Source organism: Pomacea canaliculata, linkage group LG11, assembly GCF_003073045.1.
Source record: "Pomacea canaliculata isolate SZHN2017 linkage group LG11, ASM307304v1, whole genome shotgun sequence".
NCBI lineage: Eukaryota > Metazoa > Mollusca > Gastropoda > Architaenioglossa > Ampullariidae > Pomacea > Pomacea canaliculata.
Window position 1 is genome coordinate 15,528,810 of NC_037600.1, and position 16,918 is coordinate 15,545,727.

At 38.4% G+C, this 16,918-nt stretch overlaps 2 protein-coding genes across 2 annotated transcripts in view; both read right to left on the reverse strand.

Annotated features, from left to right (window-relative positions):
* The window catches only part of LOC112574773 (hillarin-like), a 37,747-nt gene extending 23,278 nt beyond the window's left edge, over positions 1-14,469 (reverse strand). The window contains exon 1 of the mRNA XM_025256036.1: positions 14,417-14,469. The gene's annotated coding sequence lies outside the window, so the exon portion shown is untranslated. The remainder of the gene's footprint in view (positions 1-14,416) is intronic.
* Positions 7,070-13,119, reverse strand: LOC112574783. The gene is made up of 6 exons (XM_025256060.1): positions 12,917-13,119; positions 12,044-12,611; positions 10,865-11,162; positions 10,440-10,693; positions 8,122-8,301; positions 7,070-8,021 (listed from the first exon to the last, which is right to left on the reverse strand). Exons 1-6 carry the CDS (start codon positions 13,066-13,068, stop codon positions 7,965-7,967), a joined length of 1,509 nt encoding a protein of 502 aa, XP_025111845.1. The 5' UTR covers positions 13,069-13,119; the 3' UTR covers positions 7,070-7,964.
* Positions 14,470-16,918: the final 2,449 nt, after the last annotated feature.

Consider the following 16,918-nt stretch of genomic DNA (forward strand, 5'->3'; position numbering starts at 1 on the left):
ATCGACATCACTGGTCTCGTAGTTGTACTTTTACCTTGCCGTTCACAAGAACGCATGGATTCTTGCAGCTCTGTGAATTAGTAAATTAACTTAGAAGTGCTAGTATGACAGCTGTATATTGTGTCAGTCTTCTTTTGATTTTACGACGCGAGGTAAATATTAAGTTGTGATACAAATATTACCTGCACATCTTGGCGAACATTTTACCGATTAAACTTTATGTCATTTGTTGGCTTCCTGTAGTAGTCTGGACTGTTGTTATGCTCACAGTTTGCCTGTCTCTTTAGTCGACATCCTATGTTCTGAGCGCCCTCACACAAAATTGCTCTTAACTTGTGTAGATCGGAGCTCAAATGACCGGTGAGTGCTGGACAAGTTTGTCGAAACTGTCTTTGTGAATCGAGTTTCTGAACACGACAAATAAGGTATTCGAGAAAGGAATATTTTATAGGACAGGATGTACATCTTGTTATTGTTGAATCCTCTTTGGAGGTGTTGATAAAGTTTTTTGTGCGTGATTCTATAAACTGTCTCATAGGAAGTATTCCCGAATTAAGTTGTTACAAGCAGCAGCAGTGCTTTGATATTGAACCACATCTCAGGGAACAATAGCGTTTTGAGAATTAGGGCAGCCGCTTCTCTGTTTTTGTTTCAGATGACGTTAATATAGAGTGAAAGCGTTTTCTACATCGCCGAATCAATTTAAATCTTACTAGCATTACGGTTTTCTCGCTAATTTCTCAAAGAGACACAGCTACAGATGTTAGTGTAGTTAGCTTAGAGTGTGCATTATCTTTGTTTTATCTGTCTTCTATCTACATTTTGACAGTCAGACAGGATAGGGAGAACACTGTAGCGAGAATCTTTAAATCTATGTTATCAATGTGAAGTTAGGAAACTCAGGCTGCAAAGTTTGGAAGTAAATACTGTTGGTCATAAGAAAAATTAAAATGACTATGTGTTTTTTTCAGTTTTGCATGTTTAACTTATCCTCGATAGCTATTAATAGTAATTTTATTCATGTTGTACCGCCCGAGCGTCCATGTCCACCGGTGGTAAGTCTTATTCCGGAGTAGGCTCCCTTGAGGGTCTCCGTGTGGACACAGAGATGGGTACAGTCTTCGAGCTCCATAGCTCCTTATCCTTTAGACGAGAGATTAAGAAAAACTTAGCAAAATAGAAACTATTCTCGTTATTATACTGGTTAGATTCTAGCCGATGATAAATTTTCCACTTCTTCTCATATTTGGAATTAAACGTTATAATGTCTCGTCATCCTTTCCTTTGGTAGATTTTCTTGCACATGTATTTGTTTACTTTTACTTTGTTGTTGTATCACTTATCAATGAAAGGTCTTTTAATACGTCTTTTAACTTTTTCAGCTTCTTTGTCGTGTTTCCTCCACATCACTTTTGTGAAATATCATCCAGCAAAACTACACGGTCATTCCCAGAAAATAAAGTAGTCACATTCGACTCTCTATAACTCACTGAATTTTCATTTCTGCTAAGATCAACTGGAGAGGTACGATGAAGTTTTAAATGAGAGATACTTATCAAAAATGCTTTGGAAGCACAAAGTATCATTAAAGTGCAAAAGACAATTAGGAAAAAGATCCACCACGCGACGCGTCATTGTTTAGAATTTAATATTAAATTTATCATGTCAAAAAATTCGTATTTGTTATTTGAGCAGTGAGTACACTTTAAGAACACCTTATATTTCAGTGTTGTATTTCAGGCTAAAGACGAGATTCAATATTTGCAAATGGAACTCAGGATCTTCCATGAAGATAGCATGGTTCGATCAATTTACTGTGGTTGTAGTATAATGTTGAGATTTTGATGTCAAGTTCATTATTTTCCTTGCACATAAATATACTACTTTAAGGGCTTCACCCCACACACCTCTACTCACATACACACGAATCTGGACACACGCGCGCACACACACACACACACACACACACACACAAACACACTTTTTCACTAATCATATGAATATTCACGGTATAATATTAAACGTATAAAAATAATGAAGTCACATGAGTCTACCTGATTCATCTGTGAAAGTATGAGTAAACAAGAACTCTCAAACTTTTTATAACTTCCGCCGTGGCTTCCAGAGAATATGGCTGATCTGTCATCAGAAAATAAATCTTTGTTAAATAATAATCATTCTTCACTTAAATTGTTTCCTGTAAAATTCTACTTTACTCAGGGTGTACAGGAGGACGTTTGCTGCTACGGGTATCAAACCGTCGCACCATTGGGTTCGGACTCCATTGCTCTACGTTATCGGGTTTACCAACATGTCGAATTTCGGATGTACAGCAGACAACATCTTGCAGCTATTAAGTCTGTTTACATAGGTATGAATAGAACGAATATTTGTTACAAAAGAGAAATAAATGTAACTAATAACTGAAAGAACAGTACTTACTTGAATTTGCCTAGAGGTAGAGAGATATTTTTCATTCACAAGCCTTATATAGGTGCAGATAATGTTAGCTGATCTCTGTCTGTTGACATCCTAGTTAAAGCAAACCATCCGACTTAAAAAGTACTTCCAAATAACATTTTTTTTTTGTACACAGATACGTTAAAACCACAAAAATTGCCGTGAGTATAACAAGGGTGAGCTGCTATTAAGACAACACTCTACTTAAGTTTCTACCACTGGCCGCAGACTTCAGTGACATCAGATGTAAGCAGGACAGTTTGTATCTAAGTTTCACCACCTTCCAAAAAGATAAATAATTTTCTCATTTCTTATAAGATAATGACTGCGCTGTTGTTGTTAGACTTTCAACATGATTATCTTAATTTTATATTGTTCACTCTCTATTAAGTCTTTAAACATGTCAGCGTGTGACTGTCATTTTCAAGAAACTGTCAGTGTCTTTGTTGAGAAAATAGAACAGAATGAATCACTGTGTTGTAGACAGCATGGGGCATCAGCTGGGATATCGCGTTATTAACGAGAAGTGGGGGTGGTGGAGGTTGTAACCGAGATCCGTACAGTCTGTTCAGATTCTCCGCTGTGACTTTGTCTAGGAAACATCCATATTTGGAATTGTACCATTGTAAATTTATTTGGAAATTCTCGATTATTAATAACATTATTTATTAATACTGAATTCCTTGTAATTTGTTATTGTGGATACGCGCTGAGGTCGGAGTCAATTAAAGTATAATTAGCAATTTAGTGTGAGTTGCATGTACCCGTAATTGGGTGAGTTAGTAAATCTGTCACGAGTGTGATTTCGCTCCAGGCAACGGCAATCAACCTCTGACCATCTTCGCGTGCTCAAGCCCCGTGTTAATGTCTACTGATAATATTAAGCTCCTCCTTTCTAACAGTGTTAAAAAACCTTAAACCTGTTTTAGAGGTTCATAGCGAGATAAAGCAAGAAAAATCAATGTTTAGCTTGATTACGGAAGCTTTTACAAAAACCGAAGAGGAAATCTTTATCTTTGCGGGCTGTGGGGTATGCGACACATGTGTAGGAGTGAAGTGGTTTACTGTGCAATTTTACTAACAGTTCTTCTAAACTCGCAGCTAAACTCCAGGTCAGGACCCTGCACCCTACATGTGCAGACTACCTCTCAAAGTGGATAATGTTTCCAGTCGCGTGTTGTTTTTGTAAAATTAGCAGACATGGAATTTCCAGAAAGTAAATATGTCTAGAGTCATGTCCCTTCAGATAATTTGGTTGATCTTTGGTCTTTTTTGTCATGTCCCCCGATTTATATTGATTTCAGGTTTTGTTCTCTTTGCAGCACCGTAACCTGTATTTTGACTAATGTATTTGACTATGCCAATGTCGTTTCCACCTGTAGACCCCATCTTCAAAATCTCTCGTTGATGCGTAGGATGTGCTCCTAAGAAACATTTTGCACACCTGTTTCTCCAACCCTTCTGTGAATCAGTTTATACAATGTACAATAGTCTATACAATGTAAACAGTCTATAAAGTGTACAACAGTCTAAAAACGAACACTAGTCTATACAGAATACACCAGCTTATACAGTGTAAACAAGTCTGTACATTGTACAATAGTCTATGAAGTTTACTTTAGTCTTTACATTGGCTTTGTAGACAACCTCAGGATATCAGCTTGCAGACCTCTTCTGTTTTATCAATGCGTCTTTCACACCCTCACGGATGTACTCGAGATCAAATGAATGTCTGTAAACTACTTCCGGTGTAACAGATGGCAGGTCAAGAATTCGCTTTAACGATGTGACGTCATTCATGCCCACGTGAGCGGCGTAGGACTCCCTGAAGAGATGTTGGTACAGAGTGATCTGCCTGTAGGATGGCAGGCCCGGGAAGACATCTCTAAACAGAGGCAGGGTGTCCACATAGCCTGTCACCTTCTTCTCCAAGTCCACCATCCTGTCACAGGATTTGACGGCGTTGAAGAGAACGAGACAACCAAACCGTTTACAGTTGTGACCAGTGTGACAGGCTCATCGCCTAGAAACTCCAGAAACTCAGCCAGAGCCTGGTGTATGGTCACGGCATGCACCTGCCTGCCCTTATGATACAAGCCACCTTCAGCAAACTTCAGTCCACTGACAATTTCTGCTTGAACCTCAATCGGCTCTCTAAATCATTTTGGTTCAAGATTTTCAACTTTCAATAGTGTACAGTTTGGGTAGGCTGCTATAATTCTGTAGGAAAAATAAATGGACTTAATATATAAAAATATGACTTAAGAAAGATTATAGTTTGTATTTTTTAAAGCCCATCGTGTTTGAATCAGTAAAGAAAACGACATTATTTTATGTATAGAAATTTGTCTTATAAAATCTGTTATCACGCAAGAGAGTATCGACAGACGACACGGCTACAACCACTCGTTCCTTCTAACAACTCACAACATCCTTAAAAACGTTAAAGCAGATAACAAATATGACATGACACATCTGTGCACCCCGGGGTAAACAACTCAGGAACAGTTTGATCCTGCCTCGACATTCCAGTTTAGTCGATTACATGTACCTTGATATCGGTTATGACCTTTCAACCTTTCGGTTCGCTCGCTGGCTCAGTGGTGAAGTGGTCGGGAAATCAGATGACTAGTCTCGTGACTAGACTCCACCCTAAAATATTGACGGACAAGGACAGTCTACAAAGTGTGTCAACAGTGAACATACCTCTATTCAGGATTGTTGCTAACAATGTTTTGACTTGATCATACGTTGATTCGGGTAAAACTGTTATTTTTGTGCCTCATTGTGAAACAAAAGTTTCTGTGCGACTGGTGTTAACACGAATATCTTTGCATTTATGTGTGTTATAATGATTTTGTTTTTTTGTTCCATCGCAACGTCCTTTTAAATGGTTGGTGTTATGTTTACTGTAGTAACAGTTGTAAGATATGCTTCAGCATTTACCGACTTAGTTTACAGCCATCAGTTAGAATGTATAAGGATATCAGTAAAAAAAATTTGTTTACAGGAAAACTGACGAATCACAGAGGAGAAGATAGCAGTGTGTAATAGTATAAAGACCTTAAAGCTACCACAAAATCTTACCTACCTAGTCAGCTAATGATTTTCGTTATTGAAGACAACAATCCTTTTTATACATACCTATATGTAATAAACAGCACTATAAAGTGTATCTATATTTATATGGGAAGAGCCATAGTTTTGCTGTATACAATTCTAACAAACAGTGCAGAAGTCCAGGTGTGAAGTCAGCTAGTACATGTCTGTACAGGTAGGAGTTTAATTTTAAAGTCATATCATTGTCATGTAGGTATTGCTATATATAGAGGCACACCTAACGGCGGTGGCTTTTAAAGAAGACGAGGTGTGTAACTATTCAAGCTGTAACCATTCAAACGATTTGTTTAATGAAGTCTGTGTTTCTCTCAGCAGTTATGCAGGAGGAAGATTGAGTCACCATACTTGTTTGCGAGATCTTTTTATACTAAACACTCGCAAAACACATCGATCCTGCCTCGAGATTCTGGTCAATTCTCGGTCAGCTTTTGCGATGACCATGGTCGAGTCAGCGCAATTTTTTTGTCTTGATGGCTCAGTGGTGACGTGATCTGGAAATCAGGTGACTAGTCTCGTGACTAAACACCAACCATACACAGCAAAGGGCAAAGGAAATGTACATAAGTGCATTGTGTAAGTGTGTGTGTAAGTAAGAGAGGCACATCCGTCTATTGCAGGGGTGTTAAACACCCGGCCCGCGGGCCACATCCAGCCCGCCATGAAATTTTACCTGGCCCGCGAAAGATCTTTAATTAATCATTGTTAATGGCCCGGCGACGGTGACAGTTAGAAGGCAAAGAACAGAAAAGTTCCCGTCGAGCACAGAAAGCGATGGGATGAGTTTAGTGAAGTTTGTACAGACCACCAACAGTGCACTGGTCAAGTTACCATCGCTTCTGTTGATGACCTGAAGGGATGGTGAAGGCGGGGCCCATAAATCTGACCTTTGACACGGGACACGCTGCCCTCAACACGGGCCGCGGGTCGAAGATTTTTACTACCTGTTAACTTCCCTGAATCGGTCCGAGATCAAAGGGTGACTAGGGTCAAGCCACTTGTATGTATGCAGTTTCTCTCGTCGTTAATAAAATTTGAGCTAGTTAATAAGTTAATAAGACAAAAATGAGTAGTGACGTACATGTACTGATGATTGTTTTCCTTTCCAGAGAGCAGACCTAAGTCTACTGAAATTCCTCTGTGCGCTTTGAAATAGAGAAATTTGAAGCCACCAATCAGCTATTTTATCCTCGCAATGAAAAAGAAAGTTCTTGTATGTGAAAACAAGTCGCGAGGTCTACTGAGTGCTACTTTTACGCTAGCGCAAGTTTTATTTAGTCATCTGACAATGACAAGCCAGAAAAAAACATTGCAGTGTAATGCTTACCAAAAACAGCAAACAAAACTTACAGTCTAAATAATTGAAAAATGCAGTGGAAGAAAATTCAAAGTATTGTAAGAAAATTATTAGTTGTAATGAGATATGATTCAGCCCTACAAAGTCTTAACATGAAAATCAGATCAGGGGTCCAAGCCAACACTTTTCAGAATAAGTTTAATTTTTTATCATCATCATCATCATCATCATCATCAATATTTGTATTAAATCTGAGGTCTCTTACACATGTCTCTAAGAGGCAACAAGCGAAAAAAATTAAAATTAGGTACAGATTGATAATATACTGATAATGTAGCAATGCCGTAAAACCAAAGAAACAGCGGGAAAACAGAAAGTACACTGGTTCTTAAAACATACAGTGATTACATACATTTTAATTATGTGGATCAAGGAATTTTAACTTGTCTAAATGGTAATACGAATAGAATAGAATAAACACACATGTAAGTTTTTTTCATGAATAAAACCTGTAAACAGTCAAAAGTGGAGTAATAGTCTGTATAAAAAACAAAAGACAAAAGTCTTTCAGGCTCTTACTGATAAACAAAATCGAGTGTTGGTAACAAATGAAGTCACCTAAATAAGTTGTAAAATTCTTCCAAACAACAACAACACCACTAATATCATTCTCGAATGAAAAAACTGCGAAGCTTTAGCCTGTTCTGTGATAAATACCCAGAGGCAAGGAGATCAGAAGTAAAAAATAGGTAATGTGGAGAAATTTGTCTAAATGGTGACACAAAACAAATATAATATAATCAGCACAAATGTCAGCTTTTTTCTTCTCATGAACAATTCGCTGTAAACAGTCAACGATGGCGCCATAGTCGGTATAAAAGCTAAAAGAAAAAATTTTTTGAAGGCTTGAGTTGATAAACAAAACGAAATGTCAGTAAGATATAGAGTCACTGAAATAAGTTGTAAAATCCTTCCTGAAAAATTGATTAAGGGTCAGTCTCTTACCAAAGCATTTAACACTTGGTCATGAGTAGGGGAGACAAGTCACAGCCTCTGTCTGCATCGTTCATGTTCTTCATTCTGTACGGAGTTAGTTTCTCCTTTTGAGACTTCCTTTAGTTCGGTAAAAGGTGATCTTCTCCATGCACTGGAAAAGTAAGATGTTACGAATCATTTTCGTATGACTCTGTGGTATAAAATTGTCTAGTTTTAAGCGTTGTAGTCTGAAATACAGTTTTTGGACTTACTTGTTTCTTGAGTGTTTCTATTGACCTGTACTCGGCAAACGTCCCGACAGCTCGTTCCAGCTTCTGTGTTGCCAGATCTACCCGCTCTCGGGTAAGCGAGGACTTGTCCACACTGTTTACATTCTTTATCAGTTGTTTTTCGTTTGTTTCTTTCAGTTTTGCATTGACCTTCTGCCACGTCTGTTGAAAACCAAAAAGTTTTGTTTCTCAGCCACTAACTGAAGCAAAGAAAACCTCTAAAGCAGCGGTTCTCAACCTGTGGGGCGCGACCCCCTGGGGGGTCGCGACGTGCCTACAAGGGGGTCGCGAAGGTGGTCCTTTTTAAAAAGTTTCTTATACCGGTATTAGTGAAATTAGCTTAGATTGTGTAACTGAGTGGTGAGGGCGATCAAACTCCAAATCTCCTCCCTATTCAAGTACACTGTCTCGGCAATGCAGTGACTTCTCACTTCCAAAACTCAAAACACAATCCCCCTCTCAAACAATTAAGCCTCCAATCTCCTCCTCTCGTCTTTTGCCCTCTCTCTCCCCAATCTCTCATCGCTGACTCCCCTCTCCTCTCCAGTCACACCTCTCTCTTTTTTTTTTTTAAAAAAAAAACAACATCTAAACGGCATGCATTCAGGAAACGTCCATCATTCACACCCTTTCGCGTCGCACGTGCTCCTAGTACTCTAGGTCCCTGACAGAAGGCCATGACCAGACAGTGCGGGGTGGGGCTTAAGAACGACCGATGACTGCTAATGGCAATATTTATCGACAATGTTTCAGAAGCTGAACGTTGTGAATACGTCTCTGCAAGGGAAAGTCACCACCATATTACAAACAACTGACAAGATGAATGCTTTCGTCCGAAAAATTCGTTGTGGACGCAAAAGATACGCCAAGAAAATATTTTGATATGTTTCCGTGCTTGTGTAAGTGCAAGGCTGACAACGTTGAATCTTGATCAGGTGAAGAATGTAATTATTGCCCATCTAAACGGACTGCAAGAAAGGTTTCAGCATTACTTCACTGAAATTGATGTGACTAAATACGATTGGATTCGTAATCCATTTCTGGCTGATCCTAGCACAATCGGGTTGTCCACGGAAGAAGAAGAGCAGCTCATCGACCTTTCGAGTGACCAATCCCTGAAAATGGTCTTCCAAACAACACCAGTGCCAACATTCTGGATTAGCGTCAACGGTGAATATCCTCTCCTTTCTGAGAAAGCAATGAAAGTTCTGCCATTTTCAACTTCGTATATGTGTGAGCAAGGATTTTCATAAGGTGACCAGACGTTTCGGGGGCGAAAGCGGGACACGTGCCGATGATGGTGTCGTCACCGTCAAAAAAACGCTGAAAAAAGTGATTTTTAAAAACAACCGGGACATTCGATGGACTTGCCAGAAAGCCAGAAAGCGGAACATTGGGCGTCCCGCCCGATGAGCAGGCGGGACACGAGGTCAAAAGCGGGACTGTCCCGCCTAAAGCGGGACGTCGGGTCACCTTAATTTTCAGCATTGGCAGCACTGAAGTCTCAGTACAGAAATCGTGTGGACGCAGAGGCTGAGCTGCGAATAGCAGTGGGTACGAACATCGCACACAGGTTCGCTTCTCTATGCAACAGCAAGCAGGCTCAACCTTCTCATTAATCAAAGTGAGTGTCCAATAAAATAATATTTATCAGCACCACAGAATTTGCTTTAGTAAAATTTCATTAACAGTTATACTTCTTGCAGATACGAACTTTGTTCTTCCGTTGATTTCCTCGACGCGGCGTTCGAGGTTAGCTAAGGCTCCCCCCTCTTCCACCGACCTCGCTGGCTAAGGGGGGTCGCGGACGTACCGGTGTTCGTCAGGGGGGTCGCCACAAGTAAAAGGTTGAGAACCGCTGCTCTAAAGCATCCTTACGTTGGTATATTAAACACATGCATAAACACAGTGTTTCTGTACAAAAGCAACAATAGAATTATTAATACAATCTTTTATCACTACTGTAAGCAATAAAACTACAAAAAGTCTTATCGCTGAATACATTATGGTTCAGTAGTGTATTTCTTTGTTTCATTTTAACTGCTGGTATCCCAAGATATGACTCTTGTGAAAACGACGAAGAAAAGAAAAGATGAAAGTGAGTTGTACTTGAGCAGTTTTAAATCTCACAAGCAAAATAACAATAAAGCTTAATTTTAATCACATTTCCCGTCTTCTTGATACTCAGCCTGAACAACTACACAATGATTTCAAGGTTATACCGTATCATCTTGGAGCCTGTACATTTATATATGTATTTATGTATATTTATGTATATATTATGTACACCGTGTACTCACGTCAAGTTCCTCCTCGCTTTCTCCAATCAGAATAAAGGCTGCAACGATGACGTCACAGACGTGGTCTGGAGGTCTTCCCTCAGTCACCTCGTCTTTTTTTTTCCTGAGGGACTGCACCATCTTTTTCATTTCTTCCTGGCATGCCTCGAACCAAGCCTGGTCCTGAGCCATTTTACTGACACAGGTGTTGTCTATTTTCTTGAAGCAAGCACGGAGTTCCTCCAAGTTATTACTTTTAACGGCCTTCTCCATTTCTGCACAGATAAATTGTATACAGATACACATACCCACATCTACACATACAAACCAGGTGCAGAAAAAGCCACGTGTACCAGCTACGTGAGTTCCTAGTGTTTTTTCTTCATGTCTATACTGTCAACACATAATCAAAAGATTTATTTAGGTTTGAAAATACTTCTTCGTACCCTTCTGACACAATGTCACTAGAATTTTCTTGGCGTTCTCAATTTCTCTTTTGTTCTGAAGGTTTGCAGCCATGCAGTTTCTGATGCTCCGATTCAGCTCATCCATGTTTCCTTCCTGTGCAGAAACACGCACTTCCTGTGTCATACGTTTGTAGCACGTTTCCTTGGCTCGTATTCTTTTGTCTAGTATCGGGTCTTTAATATCAGCCCTCTCGTCCCTTGAGGCAACTTTCCCTAACATCTCCGCGTCATCCTTGCCAACAGAGACCCATGCATCTTCATAGAACTGTAATTTTCTCTGTAAAATATAAATATTTATATTAACACAATATGCAATTCATTTTGAGTGTTCTGTAGTTTAGTTGGTGTTACAGTTACATTTACATACAGTGTAAGTGAAAATAAAGACGATATTATTGTTATGTTTTAAAAATACTTAAGATCATTTCTATTAAACCTCTTCTTATTATCAAGAAAACACTATTGCGTGGATCAAAAATATCAGCGTGGTCATGGTGACAAAGAATCTCAAATCTCCGAGAATCTCACATTTATGCCACGTAGAACATAATTCTACACACAACAACAAATAACAGAACAAAGTAATATGAGTTTCTACCATATCTGAAAATGTTCAGTACACTAAACTTCTCCTGCTACTTGATTTGAATTACACAAGCATTCATAACAGAAATTTATGAATAAATGTAACATGTAAAGAGAAACACAAAACGTAAATGTAACATAAGAGCAATAACATAAATTTTCATTTTTACTAGCTTCATATTCAAACATGACTCATAGTATTATTTATTTAACGACAGATACTATCAAACTTTTTTATGTCTGCTCATACAGAGTAGTGTGTTTTATTAAACTATAAAGTAGAAGCATAAAAGTTATCTAAAACAGACTGTAATGTCCATCATACCAGCCATGACCTAATAGTTAGTTCGAACGTAGAGACCAATTCCACAGGTCAAATTATTACATATTCTGAAATCATGATTTTCTAAGCTTTTCAGATTATAAATACTCTAACATAAGAAGATAAGGTTGTCGGCTAAACAATTTATACAAATATACACTATTTATTATACCACGTCTTAAGCACGTGACAACATCATTTGGAATGTCAGTACAATCTGACACGTGCATGAAATTGTAAAATAGAAATACCTTTGTGTCTTTGTCCGTGATTACTGCATTCAGTGTTTCGTCGCTGGTCAGCAAGTAGTTCAGAACTGGAAAGTTAAACAAATTTTTTTTAGATTGATCATTTTCTTTTATGTTTTTTATGGTATCGATTTCAAGAGAATATTCCGGTGTCTGGTCGTCTGCCGGGAGTCTCGCCGTGACCGTCGCGTTATCGTATTCTCGCTCCACGATGACGTTGTCCCGAAGCTCTTCTGGTGTCCGAATGCAGTGGACCAGTCTGGCCAAAATGTCCACATAATCTTTAACCTTGAAGTGGATGCTGATTTCGTCACCACTTTTGACAGGCACAACCCCTTCCGTGTGAGAAGCCTCCGACAAACCAGCTTCAGCAGCTGCTTCACCAAAGCCAAACCCGTTTTTTGGGCTGGACGGCAAGGGCTGTGTGTCTGGAGCTGCATTATCATAGACGATCTGAAATTCGACTAGGCGAAAGGTTGTATTTCCATGAGCTCCTAGTACTCTAAATTTGTATGTTCCTGTTACTGGAAGTCTGACCAAAAATGAGTCCGTCTTCTGAGTCCGTTTTATTCTGGAAGAACACCGTTATGTATTAAATAAACAAAAAAATCGTACTTCGGTAGCTATTGATAACACTATTTTTCTCTTTCAAGTAAGCTACTAACTATTGCAGAGGCTAACGTTATCTAAATAAAAATCTTAAAGTTAAATCATTGCAAGATATTTTCCAGATAATTGCCACATTATACAACTTTTAAATATTTAAACAATTTTGTTGTCTTTTGACAAATTATGCTATATGGTGACAAAAGTAGAATTTAATTCTCAACCTTCCTGTGCGATATTTCTTGTGAGGTTAAAAAGTATTATCCTTACATAGTTACGTAGAGTTCGGTTTGTATCTCCTGTGGAAATTTTTTTCCTGAACGACCTTCGTTGAAAAACATGTTGTACTCCAGTTTATAACCACCTCCTGGACTGAGCATGTCGATCAAACACCATCCATTTGTAGACTTGATCACGCACATGAACGGGTTAGTCAGCTTCCATCCAGACGAAAAATACGGACTACGTAAGTGAGGTACCTCAAAGAACTTCTCTTGTGTCCATGGTTCAGTCAGCAATTGCTTTTCTTGGTCATGTGGGTGACAGATGTAAATCATCTCCTCGGGGTCAGTCAGGAAATAAAATTCGTTAAAATTTGGCGTCGGGGTTCCGTCATTTGCTGCGAGACTAAACAACAAACAGTAACATAATGACTGAGAAAACTGTCAGTATAAAGTGTGATATTCTATAAGTGTTACTGGCAAGATCTTGAAATCATTCAGCAATAAATTCACTGTAGTTTGTGTTTTAAAGCAAAGAATGAATAATGAGTTAGTAAAAAACACTAAACAGGTTTTCTTGCTAATATTAATATTGATTAATTAAAATTAATCCTGCAGACAATAGCTCTTGTGTTCTACTAAGTAGACATTTGATATTGGTTTCAGTTTTTCTCTGAACCATTTTACAGATCTTCCAAAAGTTACAGAGAAATTTACATCACAAAAGGCTATAGCTTGAGAAAGCTTGACTTCCATTGTTCTTTTTAAATTAAATGTATATGTGATCATTAAAAATGGTAATGCATAATAAAAAATACATGTACATGAATTTGGACTGCTAACATTTTAAACAGTGAGCAGATATTTATGAACTATATTGGAATATAATTTATTGTACTTTGCAAGAGTAAAAGGAATGATACCATCAGGTTTAAGTGTAATGGGAGATTCTACAGACTATGCAATGGCTTTTTCGTTTGCAATAAGACATCATTATGTTGTGCAATACTGTTTCCTCCTATTAAAATCTATAAAAAAAGATTCTTCCCAGTTCTTGGATATAAATAATCTAGTAAATTGCCAAGCCCCAATGGACAAACCTGCTTTCAAAATGTTGTTAGAGGATTAAGACCTGAATAGTTTATTATTCGTACGCTTTATGAACACTGTTGGAAATAAAGCAGGCAAAGGTCATCCCCTAACCTTTCCTGGTCGTTGGGGGTGAGGTGTTAGAGATCTCACTTTTCTCGGGGCCAGCTTTTACTTGAGGGCGATGCTCATCTCCTCATCCTCGCTGCTTTACCTTCCCAAACCCTCTATGGAGTCAGGTACCATTGCCGCCAGCTGGGTCGACTGGGAAAAGTTTGCCTATAGAGACATGTCTACCACCTCACCCCCCAAAACGACCTAAATGTTAAGAGGACGACATATACCTTTCCTTTACTTATCTTATCCAGTGTAGTGCAGTTTTATCCTGTTACTTTTGTCGATTTAAAAAATAGCTGCCTAGAACTTTACAGGTAAATAGGAAACAAGGGTAAAAAATTACCTTGTTCTTATTGGCTTTCCAGAATCCTCAACCAGCACCAAATTTTCCTTTTGGTAATCATTTAATACTACAAAGGCCCAGTGAGGAAACACGAACCGCCAGCTGTTTGCCACGTAAACAATTGCCCAGGTATTTTGTCCTTTTACATCGACATCACCTGTCTCGTAAATTGTACCTTTGGCCTTGCCGTTCACAAGAACGCATGGAATTCTTGCAGCTCTGTGAATTTATTACAGTTATTAACTTAGAATAAATAGCATAATAACTGTATATGTAGTCAGTCATTTTATGAGTATTATGACAGGAGTAAATATTAAATTAGTAATACAAATGATTACCTGCACATCTTGGCGAACATTTTACCGATTAAACTATTATATTTTGATGCCTCCTGTAGGTAATACTCTGGACTGTTGTTATCTTCACAGCTGCCTGTCTCTTGTCGACATCCTATCTTTTGAGCGCTCATCCACACAAAAATTGCTCTTAACTTGTGTAGATCGGAGCTCAAATGACTGGTGAGGTGCTGGACAAGTTTGTCGAAACTGTCTTTTGGTGAATCGAGTTTCTGAAACACACACAAAATAAGGTATTCGAGAAAACAGTGTAAACATTTGATAGAAGGAATTTATTGTTATTGCTGAATCCTCTTTGATATATGTTTTTTCCGTCGATTCTATACACTGTCATCATAGGAAGTATTCGAATTAAGTTGTTACAAGCAGCAGGCAGTGCTGTTATTGAACCACATTCCAGGGAACTATTCGTTTTGAGAATTGGAGCAGCCGTTCTCTTCGTGTTTTGTTGTTTCAGACGACGGGTAATAAAAGTGTGAAAGCGTTTTCTGCATTCTGCCCGAATCAATTTTAGACCCTTACCTAGTGGGTCTGCTAATTTCTTAAAGAGACACAGCTACATTGTATCGTAGTTTAGCTAGAGTATGTATTACTTTTGTTTTTATCTCTCATTTTTGGACAGTCAGACGGTAGTAGGGAGAACACTGTACTGAGAACTCTTTAAAGCTTAAGCCATCCTGTGAAGTTAGGAAATCAGTGCTGCAAAAGTTTGGAAGTAAATTAATCTGTTGGTAATAAGAACAAAATGAAAGTGGCAATGTGTTTTTCAGTATTGCATGTTAAAACTATTCTCCATAGCTATTGATAGTAATTTTTCTCATTTGTACCGCCCGAGCGTCTTTGTCCACTTGAGTAAAGTCTTCATCTCGGAGTAGGTCCTCCTTGAGGGTCTCCGGTGGACATAGAGGTGGGTACCAGTCCTCGAGCTCCCATAGCTCCTGATCCTTTAGACAGATTAAGAAAACCTTAGCAAAATAGAAACGATTCGCTTTCCTTGATACTGGTTGAGACCTAGCCGATGAGAATTTTTCCACTTATCTCACACATTTGGCATTAAACCTATGTCCTGTCAACTGTATCTTTGTAGAATTCTTTGCACATGCATTTGTATTTACTTTAAATTTGTTGTTGTATCACTTATCACTGAAGATGTATTTTAATACCGTCTTTTAACTGTTTCACCTTCTTTGTCGTGTTTCGTCCACATCACTTTTGTCAGCATGTGAAATTATATCCCAGCAAACTACAAGGTACCATTCACCACGAAATAGAGAAGTCACATTTGGACTCTCTATTACTCACTGAATTTTTTCATTTCTGCTAAGATCAACTGGCAGAGGTACGATGAAGATTTAAAGAGAGGATATTTACCATAAAATGGTTTCGGAAACACAAAAGTATCATTAAAGTGGAAAGACAATTAGAGGAAAAGATCCACCAAGGCGACGCGTCATTGTGTTGAATTTAATATTTAAATATTGATCATGTCAAAAAATTCCGTATTTGTCATTTAAGCAGTGAGTACACTTTTAGGACACCCTATATTTCAGTGTTGTAAGAGATATTATATTCACAAATATCTTTCAGGCTAAAGACGAGATTCAAGCACTTGATCCAATATTTGCAAATGGAACTCAGGATCTTCCATGAAGATAGCATGGGTTTGATCATTTTACTGTGGTTGTAGTATAATGTTAAGATTTGATGTCAAGTTTATTATTTTCCTTGCACATAAATATACTACTTTATGGGCTTCACCCCACTCACTGCTACACACACACACACACACGAATCTGCACACGGGAGCGCGTACACATACACACAAACACACTTTTTCCCAAATCATATGAATATTCACGGTATAATTATTAAATGTACAAAAATAATGAAGTCACATGACGTCTGACCTGATTCATCTGTGAAATAACAAGAACTCTCAAAGTTCTTATACTTCCGCCAGTGGCTTCCAGAAATATGGCTGATCTGTCATCAGAAAATAAATCTTTGTTAATATTAATCATCCTTCCCTTACATTGTTTCCTGTAAAATTCTACTTTACTCAGGGTGTACAGGAGGACGTTTGCTGCTACTGGTATCAAACCGTCGTTGCATTGGGTTCGGACTCCATTGCTCTACGTTATCGGGT